Source organism: Calonectris borealis, chromosome 6 (assembly GCF_964195595.1).
Source record: "Calonectris borealis chromosome 6, bCalBor7.hap1.2, whole genome shotgun sequence".
In the NCBI taxonomy this organism is placed as follows: domain Eukaryota; kingdom Metazoa; phylum Chordata; class Aves; order Procellariiformes; family Procellariidae; genus Calonectris; species Calonectris borealis.
The window spans coordinates 8,223,336-8,236,323 of record NC_134317.1 but is presented as its reverse complement, the minus strand read 5'-3'; the positions used below and the strand labels follow the sequence as shown (position 1 = coordinate 8,236,323).

At 40.4% G+C, this 12,988-nt stretch overlaps 1 protein-coding gene across 2 annotated transcripts in view; it reads left to right on the top strand.

Moving 5' to 3' along the window:
* The window catches only part of MGAT5 (alpha-1,6-mannosylglycoprotein 6-beta-N-acetylglucosaminyltransferase), a 127,362-nt gene extending 126,101 nt beyond the window's left edge, over positions 1-1,261 (top strand). Inside the window, exon 17 of one of the 2 annotated variants that reach the window (XM_075152765.1) lies at positions 469-1,261. In XM_075152765.1, the coding sequence (XP_075008866.1) occupies positions 469-667 (199 nt within the window). In that variant the 3' untranslated portion in view covers positions 668-1,261. The remainder of the gene's footprint in view (positions 1-468) is intronic. The other variant, XM_075152766.1, reaches the window with a different exon arrangement.
* Positions 1,262-12,988: the final 11,727 nt, after the last annotated feature.

The window sequence follows — 12,988 nt, the reverse complement described above, 5'->3', positions numbered from 1 at the left end:
CCAGCTTCCCCTGTAACACAGCAACATCACCTCATCCTCGCAGTTTGGCTGACCGCACCTTGAGCTACCCAGGGCTGCCTGGCACAGTGGGGTTTGCGTGGGGGAGATCCCTGCTGAAATCAATAAGAATATCTCCTGATTTCAGATTCTTTATTTTTGTCGTACTAGAAATCCGTGGTGTATTTAAATATTATGCTTTGGGGAACAGTCAAAAGCATTTTTTTCCTTTTTAACTTCTTTCATGAGTCTAGGAAACAGAGTAAAGCTGAAAAGACTGTACTGCCCTCTGCAGAGAGAGTCTGCGCAGGTGAAAAGAAATGAGAGTCATGTTCTGGAACTCTGCAATTCTCAATGTACTTGATTTAGGATGTAATACAGCATTTTATTTTAATTTTAGTGAGGAAGGATGAAAACTACCAAACTCCTGTAAACTCCACTGTGATTTAGATCATGTGCTTTCCTTTTTAGGCATAATATCGAATGTCTCACCATGGAGTCTGCAAATGATATTCTGGTCCCCTCTTTTGATGGAAGAAGGAAGCACTGTGTTTTCCAAGGTGACCTCTTACTGTTCAGCTGTGCCGGATCCCACCCGACCCACAGAAGAATCTGCCCCTGCAGAGACTATATTAAGGGGCAGGTTGCGCTTTGTAAAGACTGCCTATAGCAGCAGCAGAGCTTCTTTTGAGTTGAGGACAAAATGTAAGTAGTTTTGAGAGGAGCTACTTATTACTTCCTGCACTTTTGTCCAGGTTTTTCGCTGCAGGCAGAGCTATCATCTCTGGGCAGAATTATCTACTAAGAGAGGAGGGATTCATAATAAACAGCTAACTGATCTTTTTTTCCTGTAAGAAAATTTGCAGTGTAACTCTTCAGATTCCTTCATCTTTGCGAAGAGAAATGAGTTTCATGTTCTACAGTGATTTGAAAATGACTGCACAGAATAGTTTGTAGAAAATTCCCATCAAACTTTTTTTTGTTGTTTAAGTGAAGTGTTTTCTATTTTTTTAATGAGTTAGGACATCCCCCATCATGGTTAGCTAAAGGATCTCAACTTCATTCCAGTAGAAAATTGAAAAAAGTGTGCTTGAGGGGGGGGGTGCAGAGGAGGGAGGACTAACATTTTATTCTAGGTGCACTGTTTTGGGTACTGCTTTAGCCTGAATGGCTATAAAGTGGTTTACTTCACAAGAACTCAGAATCACAAGATAGTCTGTACCCTGTTATCTGGGCCCAGTTCTTTTTTTTTTTTTTTTTTTTTTTTAAAAAAATCTTTGTATACAACAAGGTATTGTCTGCGTCACAGCTGCTGCGTCAGAGCAGTCTAAACAGAGAGTGTCATGAATGAGCAAATAGGCAGTTGCCAGCGTGAGACACATCATCTTGGTGAGTCGACAACTGACTAGGGTTGTGGCATTCTTCAGTGTGGAAAAGCTACAAAAACATACTGCCATTTTTGGAATGGACTTGTCACAGTTTACTGGTCCCATTTAGAGAGTAATCCTTGGAATTTGCCCATGCTTCTGTTGTAGTCTGTCTACTAGAAATACTGTGTGAAGCAAAAAGTATTCAGCATCATTGGAGCAATATTATCGTTAGAGCCTCAGTTTGCTACGGCTTCCAGTAGTTAAAGTGTTGCTGAATGACATAGAAAGGTTAAACTAAGCTAACTATAATTATTGTATGGTAGAAATGTAAAATGTCTTCATAACTAGCTAGGTTTTTAAAGATTTTTTTCTGAAGAACAAGTAAGAGGAGACAAACAACTGCTAAGAAAAGCATTGATCAATCTCGTGGGTTCTTTGATTGTTTTTCTGGTTATGGGGGGATGTTTGTTTCTTTTTTTTGGTTTTTTTTTTTTTAGCAGGCACACCAGTTACAAATTTAGAAAAAAAACAATTCAAGAGTTTGGAATTTAAATCAAACTTCATTTTTTTAGAGCGGCAAGTTGAAGCTTCTAAACTGCCTTCTTTATATAGAGGTAATTTTTGTTATTTTCAGCAGAAGGTGGCACGCTTGACAGCACCATTTGTAGTCAGGAAATGATATGCTAAGATTAGTGAGAAACAAATCTGCAGTATATTTTGAAAGCAGTCATAGTCTGCAGGTTTACAATTTGGACGTGCTCTGATCATACTGGAAAAAAACTCAAATCAACATGAAGGTTTTTTTCATAAAGATTAACATTACCAGGTAATAGTGAAAAGCATAGATATCTTAAATTTTCCTTTCTTGGATATATCTGGTTGGTTCAGATTTTTCTTGTAACTGGCATTCATTATCTGTGTGTGAATATTGATGTATCTCTTGACCTACCAAAGACCAAGCAAGGGAAATGCTATTTGATCTTGGATAAATTCTCAAGACAAGAGAACAGAGGAGTATACATTTAAAGTTTCAATTTAAAAGCAATGAATTAGCTTTTTCAAGTTTTTTGTTTCCTGCCTCAGCACTCCTGACGGTGTTATCCTGTAACACCCCATAACATTGCTGTGGACTACACAGGAACTTAATCCTGAGAGATTGTTGAGTATCCAAAAAGGATGTGTGGGAGCTGTTGAACAGCAGAGTCACCAGTAACTGGGTTGTGATGATGATAAAATCTGCTGTATTTTAGAGTAATTTTCCAGAAACAGAACAGCTGCATTCTATAATGGGAGGCAAACTTTTTGTACAAAAAGAAAACAAACACAAACTAGTATGAAAATCCTTACTGCTATCATAGCCCAGCATTTGCTTCAGTCAGCACAAATGTAGTTTTAATAGCCTGGAAGAGCATGGGGAGGAGGATTGGAAATGGGTCTGAGCAGGCGCAACAATTCATTTTGTATTTATATAAAATATTCCCCGCATACCTGCGCATATTTGTGCAACTGGAAAATCCTGCGTATTAAAATATATACACTTATACCTGGTGCTGAAAGTAAAGGCAACAGCAGAATTTGCCTTTACCCGTTCAGCCTGAGGTTCTTCAGGCAGGCATTTAGTTTGGAATGAGATATCACAGAATTATGGCAGAAACAAAGATTTGTATGTGTGCACTTAAAGAATGCAAAACACGTAGTTTTTGCTATAGTGTAATTCTTTGCTGTAAATACATACTTGCTTGTTCCCCCCATATGGTCCCCATGACATACTACATTTTATTTTGCCTCTAAACCTTTAAATATGGGAGGGTTTTGTTATTTGTTATTATTATAAGATTTTCTGGTCTAGTGCTTTGCTCAATGCTAAGTTTGCCTTTACCACAGCAGGGAAAGTCTATTATAAGCTTTGTTTTTTTCATGCTGTAACACTGTTTCTTTCTAGTCTACTGAACTGAATTACTGCATACTGGCAAAAATGAAACAGCCAACACCAACGCCGCTTGCATTTAAGCCAGGGACAGAACATGTAAATTGGCTTCAGAATCAGTTGGGTCTGATCCTATTTCCACTGAAATCTTTAGAGAAGACTCATTAATCTTAAAGAAAAAAGAATCAAGACCTATAATTTAATAGGCCTCTGTTATTAATTTTAAACTCTCTTTTCAGAAGAAATATTACTTTTATGAAATACAGCTTCAGTCTAAATTTCTGTAAAAGGAGACTATCATATGAGAACTGTAAGTGCATAAACTTTGTAAACATTACTCACTAAACCCAATATAGCACTCCTGCATCACACAGCAGTGTTTGTTCATGCATTGATAAATAAGTGAATCCTTCCGCAGATAAGCACTCAGGCAAATCCATGTGGGACTATTTAAAAGTTTGAATGATTTACTAAAACTTATAATATATATCCACATTTCAGGACAGAGGGCAGCCTTCTGTCAAGTTCCATAACTATTTTCCTTCCTAATTAAAGAATAAAGGTGTAGTCCAATTATTGCACTTAAACAAGGATATTAGAGATGGGACTGTGCTACTGTTTTTCAGTCTGACAGTAAAGCTTACGGCTTCCTTTACTCAGAAATCAGGTTTTTGCATGACTTGCATTTGAATATATTGATCAGCAACTGATGGGGAAAAAAATGTCAAAAGTTGAATATAAAAACATTTTACAAGCTTTTAAACATATCTCTCATATCAAGACATTCTTTGTTTTAAAATTTTGTATTTTTGTATGTGACCTAGTTTTTTTCAAAAATCTTGTTCCTACGAGATTAGAAAACTTGAGAGAAGCATTTACATATTTATTAAAATTAACATAAAAGGCTTGCCTTTGAAAGGTAAAGTTGGTAAATACACACTGTTTAAAAATGCCAATAAAAACCTCATTTATTTCATATATGCAAGTTGATTTGCACATGTATAAATAGAGTTGCTTTTTGCATTTTTTGCTTAGTTTCTATGTTTCTTTTTGTAATTTATAGTTGCAGCTGTGTGTTTGCTTGTTTATATCAGATTATGTTTCTCCTACAAATATTTAATGTTTATGTGCCTTTTTTTACTTTCTTGGGGTTTGGATGGGTGTTTGGAATATGGTCACTGTCTGAACAAGTATAATGGAACACTAATTACAGGTAAAAACAGTGCTTGATGACTATACAACTTAGTGGTATGAATTTTGAATGTTTTTAAGTAGTAGGGAAATCTGTTCTAAAACTGTAAGGTAAGGGTTAATAAGATGAAACTGTAACTTTAATAATTCTTGCAAAACATTGCTTCTGCAAGCAAAATACCCTTTACTGAATATCTGTAATTTGACATGAGAGCTCCTGCTGGGAGGGATGTCTGTTTAACGACCAGAGAGCAAACTAAAGCCGTTGGGAGACAGTGCTAACAGAAAACATCTAGAAACAGCCATATCTGATTTGATCAGCAGGAAAATTGAAGATCCACGTTAAAGTTTGTGAGGTGCTGGTTTTATGGATAAAGATGTCTGTGCATGGAAGTGCACGGGGTGTTCCTGGTGCTGCCAGGAGAATACAGTCCTTCTATGATACCTGAATTTACGACTCTTAGTGGGGAGGGAACTCTGGATATTCAGCTTATTGCAGATATTTTTCTTTTAATGCTACTACTTTTCTGCAAGAAGAGTATTTTGCAAAATAGCTGCTGATCAGGTTTCAGCTGGAGATAGCAGAACGGGGTTGCGGACAGAGCCAGGGCTCTGCGTCTTCCCCGTTCAGCTCTGCTCCCAGCTACTTGTGCCGGCTTTTCCAACTTGCTTATTGACCAAGCATTCAGACCTGCTGACAGTTTCTGTTGATACCAGCCGCAAATCAGGTTGTTAGCCGATGTCTTCTATCCTCACTTCATCATGTTGTACTACTATTCTTTAATATACTAATTGATGTCCTTGATTTATCCTTGATATGAAAGACATGCCCTCCCTTCTCAAAAATGAGTTGCCCGTCTAAATTACAAAGATGATTTACAAGTTTGCAGCACTTTTCACATTAAAAAAATCCAAATTGCTTTTCAGGTATATATGTTGCTCATAGTGCATTTCAGGACCAGATTTTGCTAGTAAAACAAATTAAATGGCATGAATCAGGCTGGATACAATCTCATCCAAGTGTAATTAACTTCATGACTCCCACTGGCTTCAGTGATAGCAGAACTCCTCCATTAATTTTTCTTCAAATTAAAAAAGCAGCTCTCCCTTTTTAATAAAGCACTGTATCTTACAAGATAAAGACCAAACGCTTGCAGGTTATATTGTGTACACATCAGCAACCAGTTTTGCTTGCTGTTACGGCATATATCATCTCTGACTAAGTTGATGTTACTTATCAAAGTATCAGTTGAAAACTTGGTTAAATAGCTGTTCAGTCTACAGTTTGGAGTTGGAGGGGTGGGGTGTTGTTTTGTTGTTTGGGGGTTTTTTAGGAGACTATTAGTTACCAGTTTCCAATTTCAGTCTTTTTTCCAGGGGTGCTAACATTTTGGCATGGCTATTTCTTTGTGATGTTTGCCCTACAACTGCTATGCCTTCAAATTCTGACTTGCAGTCTCTTTCCATTTGTAGTTCTCCTTTGGTCCCATTGTTTTAGGGACGGCTGTAAAGTCAAGGAGAATAATGCACTGACAGATGTATGCTTTCGTTCAGGCTGAAAAGGCCAGGGACAGATATGGTTTCATTGAGATATGCTTTAATAATATTGCTGTAAATGTAACAACAAAACGTATTGTTTTATGGGCAGTGACTTAAATCTCGTCTTCATATTTTTAAGCAGCTCTATAGGTTTTTTTTTTAAATTAGTTTGTAATTTCCGGATATTATATATAAATGGAATGTGTAAACAGCAAACTCTGTGTATCAAGTGTAAAATGTTTACTGTAGGAATGTGTTGAAAATACCAGAGGCTGAACCCCGGAATGCCTCAGGTGTGAGGCATCGTTCATGTTCTTTCTTCCAGGGAAAAATAGCAAAGTGCAACTGTTGCCAATGTGTCTTGCTTTTATAGGTGTAATCCTTTACATATTCATATAATTAAAACCAATAGTATGTTTTAATTCAGCAGACCTCTCTCAACAGCACTAAGCCACCTGTTTATTAAATGGGTAAATGAAATCAGGTCCTCAAAGTTTTGATAAAATGAATAATAACTCCATCTTCCACACACAGAAACTGCTTTAAAAACATTCACTTGTAATGAAGTGAATAATGCCCTTCTCTCTGCTGGGAAGATCGGTGCAGGTGCCATTTGACTACGATGGGCTATGCATGGAAACAGAATTTGTCACCTTGCTAAGGGCTTGTAGATCTGAAGCGCTGTGGACCCTGCTGTCCTCACGTTTCACAGCAATGATAACACGCGGCTGCTTCTCTGTACAGGAAAATACATCTGTATGGCACTGCGCTGCCTACTTGCAAATACTAGCCCTAGGTCAGTGCTGCTCCACTCGTGGCCGGTCACGCAGTAGAGGCTCGGTCCTGCAGGAGCCAGCAAAATCCTTGGCTTTAAGCAGAGCATGTAAATAACGCTGTGGTATTTACTGGAGCCATTCGGGCACCATGCAACACGTCCTGGCTCGGATTCCAGCAGCTGCAAAGTAGTTTGAAGTATCAGATAGGTACACGGTACATCAAGTTAAATTGCTGTCTGAAGGCAGTTAATTTTAATAGGGTTATACCCAGAACCAATTTGTTACATTCATTAACAGGTCTGTTGCAGTACAGTGACAGTGAAAACCATTTTTAAGAAGTCATGGTTTTATTTGGTTTTCGCAAAGGAATACAGCAGAGGAGGAAATGGCAGTTTTTACCAAAGGAAAAAAGAATAAATTTTATGAGAAGAGAAAAGCTACCCTGAAGATTCTAAGAGAGCTAAAAGAAAAATATAAGAGAATATTTACAAAGTTAATTTGAGCTTGGGGAAGTTGATCTCCCTGAGCTTGCGAGGCTGATTTTTGCAGGGATGTCCTCCAGAGGGCAATTTGGGGCAGCTCTTCCGTTTGTGGTCTGAATCAGTCCCTGGAGGAGTCTCTCTCTCCATGGGTGAAGGGGGTCAAAGCCTGGATAATCTTTGTAGCACTGTAAATTGAAAAAAAAAACCTACTGAAATCTGTAAAAATGATTGCTGCTTTTTGCAGATAATAATTTGGAGTCAATGAGAGTTTTTATATGTACATGAGAACTTCAGGGTCAGGCTGGTACTATGTGTGTTTGGCTTGAAATCGCTCCTAAAAGGTTGATCCTTTGTTTTATTTAAATGGTTGTGTTCCACTATATTGCGTTCAAGCAGTTTGATTCAAAAAGAACAGAACACAGTGGTTCAGATACTGTCAAGTTACTGGGGTTCAATAGGATGGGATCTTTTTTTTTCTTTTTTTTTTTTTTTTTAGAAAAGTAAATGTCTGTACTTTAATGGCATAGAAAAATGCTTTGTTTTCACTGTTGTAGAAAAAAACTAGGGAGAACTTTATTTTTCAATAAACCTTTTTCTTGTGTGATTTGGATTTATGATTACTTTGTGCTTAAATGGGAAGTCTGTGAGCTGCCATTTGTCCAAAATTGCATTTGTGTGGCTTATCCTTGCAATTCTGCAGCTGGGCATTTCTGTTGCTGGCCCACCTCTTCAGAGGTAAGTCATAGCATGAACAGTCCCATCTTGGCCATAAGAACAACAGGCAAGTAATTACCTTTTTACTATGTTTTGTTTTAAATGTAAGTTGGATAATGGATAAAATCAAGGTTCATTTTAGGAGGGCAGTTTTGCCCCAGCAGTAGTTAGGAATTCTTGGTTTCCTAGAAATTTCCAGCTCACAAGGAAGAATCTGGAATTGCACAGTAGCACACAGATGTACAAGACTTACTGGCGCAATACAGTATGGAGTTCAAAAAGAAAACTACGTTGTGGTAAAATAACAGCTTTAGAGAGTGTTGTCTTTCAAGATCCAAGTTTAAATGCAACGAGCTTGGATGGCTTATGAAATACTCGCGTATGGAACAAGAGATCAAGCGTGAAACTTTGGACTACGTGCCTGCATTCCTTCAGTCAGCATCGCTCCCACGCCGGGTTGAGGTTTCAGCAGCTGACGGCAGCTGGCGCGGCAGGAGCCACCGCCTGAGAGGTGCCCCGAAAGTCTCCCTGCCAAAACCGCCTGTGTCTTAGGGGGAGCGGAGCGTGCATTCAGTGCACTCGATAGGCGCCACGTTAAATCACCTTGGAGGTTGTAAACACACACATCAAAAAGGACGCACAATATCAACGTCCACGGAGTGAAACTTTGTAGTTTATTTCAGTTGGACCCATTCTGCGGAAAGGCTCGCTCTGCCCACCTCAATTTTTGTTAGCCCAGCTGAGACTGAGGGAAGGGTCCTCTGTTGTCAGCTGCTGCTAGGGATTTTGAGAGGTTTCGGTGGAGGTGTCCAAAAGTAATAGAACAATTAATGCGGGAGCAGCATGCAGTAGTAAAATGAATAGTAAAAAAACCCAACCAACCAACCAAAAAAACCAAAATGAAGACCAGCTCTTTTTTATCTGTTCAGAAAATGTCTATTTGTAGCATAGTTTTTTAAAACTACACTGGAGGGAAGCAACTGCTCACTTTCATACAACAATACCTTTTCCCAAGTTTGTTGTATGTTGTTTTTTTCTTTTTTTTAAAATGTGGTCACACATAACTGAGTAATGTAAAATCAGAATAGTACAGAAGTCAGTAACTATCAGCCTGGGATCCTTTTTATTTTCCCTGTCCCAATCAATGACACACAACACTGGTAAGCAATAGGATAAAAAAAAAAGTCAAACTGAAGTGGGAAGGTGAAATGCCTGCAGCTTGGGAGAGGGTTTGTGACTTGGACTGGGATATCCACTTGTCCGGTCTATTTACTGGCCAGAATTAGGGAGTTTAGTGCATTGTGGCTACACATGATGGTTTTTTGCTGCGCATTGCTGGCGGTGCTTCTACAAGAGCCTTTTATTACTGTTTCAGTGAGGTGAAGTACGTGAATATCCTTCACCAGTCGCCCTGGGTATTTATGCACATTTCCTTGGCATATTTCACCTCAGATTTAAATGGGTGAAAATTTTGTTGGTTCTGTGTTGCTATTCAACATACCACAATTCCCAAATGTTTCCTAACCTCACAATGAATTAGTGGAGGACACCGCTCATTCAGTCTCTTCTTCTGGTTATTTCTGGAAACGTTTTCCTTCCTGTTTCATTCCCCTAATTATTGTTCAGCTTTGACATTATAAGAAGACATCTGTAAAATGGTGAGCAGCTCGAGTCAGATGTGGGCTGTGTTGAGTCACATAATGGAAAAAAAAGTATGAAAATTGGAACTTGGAATAAAAAAATACACACACCATGCAGCTGTATTGGAAAGATCATTGGGGGAGCTTAAATACTAAATACTTCAACTCTCACACACTTAGACTGGTTTCAGTCATACTCCATCTGGTAGAGAGTTCACAGATGGAAACATTTTGCTGGGACGTTGTGCTGCTCTCAAAAGCCTCACCTCACACTGAGACTTCCTTTTCAGTGTGCAAGAGACGGAGCCTCCCAGTTTACTGCCTTACGATGCCCTGTATTTATGTTTATGCTTGTCAGGACTTGCACATTTTATTATTTTACTGATTATGGAAATTGCATCTAACTAAAATTCTGGTACTAAATCTTTGTTGCCAAAAAATTGAATATTGTTTGCACCGAACAGACTCCAGATGTTAAAGTCTCACTGTGTGTCCTGCTTTGTCTTGTGGACCCTTGGCTTGGAGGTTTTTCCCCCTGGGAGACTTGCTGCAGGACCTCGGGGGAGCGCCGGCTGGCTGAAGGCATCTGCCTCGTGCATGTTTGTGAGCACAGTTGTGAAGAGGGAAACTTCAAAGCGGAAAGTGCTGGACAAAAGTGCTGAAACAGTAACAGCACCTCTAAAGAAAAGGTACCAAGGTATGAGCCTCTGGTGTTTCAGTAAGTAACAACTGTTGCTTGCAATGTAAGTAATCGGTGCAGTGGATCTTTGAAGTGAAAGCTGCTAAATCACTGGAGACCCCTCTTAGCTTTCATTTCCTCCCCGCCTCCACAGGAGGGAGGAACCGATGATGATTTGCCCAAGGCCACGCTGCAGGCTTGGATTCTGCTTGATGGGTTGGCCCCTGTAAAAAGGCGGTTGGCATTTGTCACTTGGCCGTTTTAGAATAGGTGTCGCCTTTACTCCACTCCTTGCTCTGTGCTGAGGTGAAGGGTGACAGTCCCGTAAGGCCTGTGTCACAAAGAGGTGAGTTCAGAAGAATACCGGGGTTGGTGGCAGCAGTATTAGCTGACAAAACGGGATGTTTCCAGTTACTTGCCAAACTAACTTGGAAGAGAGTAGCCCTTCTGTGCAGGCTTTGGATAAAACGTACTTTCGGCCTCCCTGCATCCGAGTGGTGTTGGTGTCAGTCTCTGCTGGACCTGCACCCTGGGGTTCTGCTGATCCTCTGCTCCGGCACGCTCCCCTGCGCGGGCTGGAGGCTGCCCGAGGAGCAGCCGTGCTGACCGGGGTGAGTAGCACCAAACAGGTGAAAGTTGAGAACCGTTCGGTGCTGCCTCAAATACCCATCTTGCGGCCGAACGGAAAACATCAGCTCCCAAACGTGGGAGGAACAGGATCCCTGGGTTGTCTGCTATTTGATTTAAGTGTGCTCTCCAATTGCGTAACCTGGACCCACACGCCAGGCCGCAGGAATGTGTTTTTGTGTGCTACTCCTGCCTAGTTACTGGTCCTCGGTAAACACAGCCCCAGGCCCGGTGATGTGCTTTGTCACAGCACCGCTTGGTGGCAGTGCGCCTAACGCCGAGTAGCAGCAGACTTAGGAGCAGTGCAAAGAAATTACAGGTGCTGTGAGCACAGGAGAACACTTTCCTACTTGCGGGCTCTGGCTGGGACATCTACACGAGTCCATGCATCCCAGGGATAACCTCTGGTCAAGTAGCTTCAGCACTTCCTTATCTCTGGTGCTGCAGGGGCAGCTTGCTGCTGTCGTGGCCTTCTGTTTAATACTTCATCCCCAGAGACTTCAAAAGAAAATGGGTAGTAAAGACATTTCTTGAGTATAAATTTGACTGTCTAGGAAAAATGCAATGCATTCTCCACCACGATTGGATCATGCTTATTTATGGCTTACCTACTATTGCTAGGAGTGAAATGGGACTAAATCAAGGGATGTTAGTCTAGTGATCTCTTGATGACAATCTGGGCTCAAAAAATCTGGCTTTTAGCTAGAAATGGAACATTATCATTAGCCATTTCTAAAATACACTTCATGGCTACCTGGTGTATGCAGGGCATGGCTTGGGATTCGAGGCTGCAGCTGGTGTAATCCTTACTGTGAGAGTTTTTTGGTAGCTTCCTCCTCTGCTGAACAATATAGCCAAGCTCAAAGCATCTGCTCAGAGTTGTAGTCATTTGCAGGGATTAATTTGCAATTCCAGACTTTAATAAAAGCGTCAGTCTGCAGTCTCCGTACTGGCCAGTGCAGTTCCTTGTATGAACACTGAAGCTCCTTCCCTGTGTCCTGTGCACAACAAAGAGCATTTGGCAGTGCCGTCACGCTTCTGCAGCCTGTGTTCACTAAGCAAAATACTATGATGTTGGCCACTGCCAAGTTTCAGGTGATTAGTCCAAGTGCTTTTGAGCCATATCAGCTTTTGAAAAGTCCACCTTCACTTAGCTTCGCTGGAAGCACACTTGTTACCTCATAGAAAAATCAACTGGCACAGACATTTAATAAAGAAAGCCAATTCGGAAAGTTACCTTTGAGGGTGGCTGGCTAAAGCAGATTGTCTCAGTAAACTGGATGAGCAGTTATTTTCTTTCCTATTGCCATCTACCATACAAAGTCTCCCTGATGCTAGCTGGCTTCATCAGCAGGTATTTGCTTTCATTTCTGAGTATCATTATTTCCTGGTCTTTTTCTTTTGAAGTATCACAAGTATTTCAGTTATTTTCTTGTATTTACCTGCTAATATCAGAAATGCTTTGAAGCACCTGTGGTAACTGAAAAGTTTTTGCAATTGGTTTAAATTAATCTGATAAGAAAAAGTATGATTAACTTATTTAACCACATCTCCTTTTCAAAGGCTATGCAGCTGGAGTCTGTACTTACAAACATCCTCTAAGAGCATTCCGGAGTTCCAGGAAGAAGTGTGAAACTTCATATACTCAGTGTTTAGCTTTGCTTCATGCATGAACACATCTGTCTAGTCCTGTGCTCCTATCTACGCTCAGCATTTTAACGGCATTATTTAACGTTTGAGCTGGGTGTTCGTTTGAATGTCCTACATACTTTCAATGGTCTAGGACTTCTGTGTTGCAAAGGTTACATCAGGAGTTAAGTATCTCGCCACAGCCAATTACACCTTCTCACTTTCCTTCAGAAGCAGTCGGCGCTGGCCTCTGCTTCAAACAGGCTGCTGGAGTGCGTGGCCCTGCAGGGCAGCACTCTCAGCAGTTCCCAAGTATCATTCTAGCAACTAGCAATGGGACTGGAGAAGTAATAAAGCCCCTGGAGAGGCCCCAGAGGGTAAACAATACTAATAAAACTAACAAAACCATGAAATGTC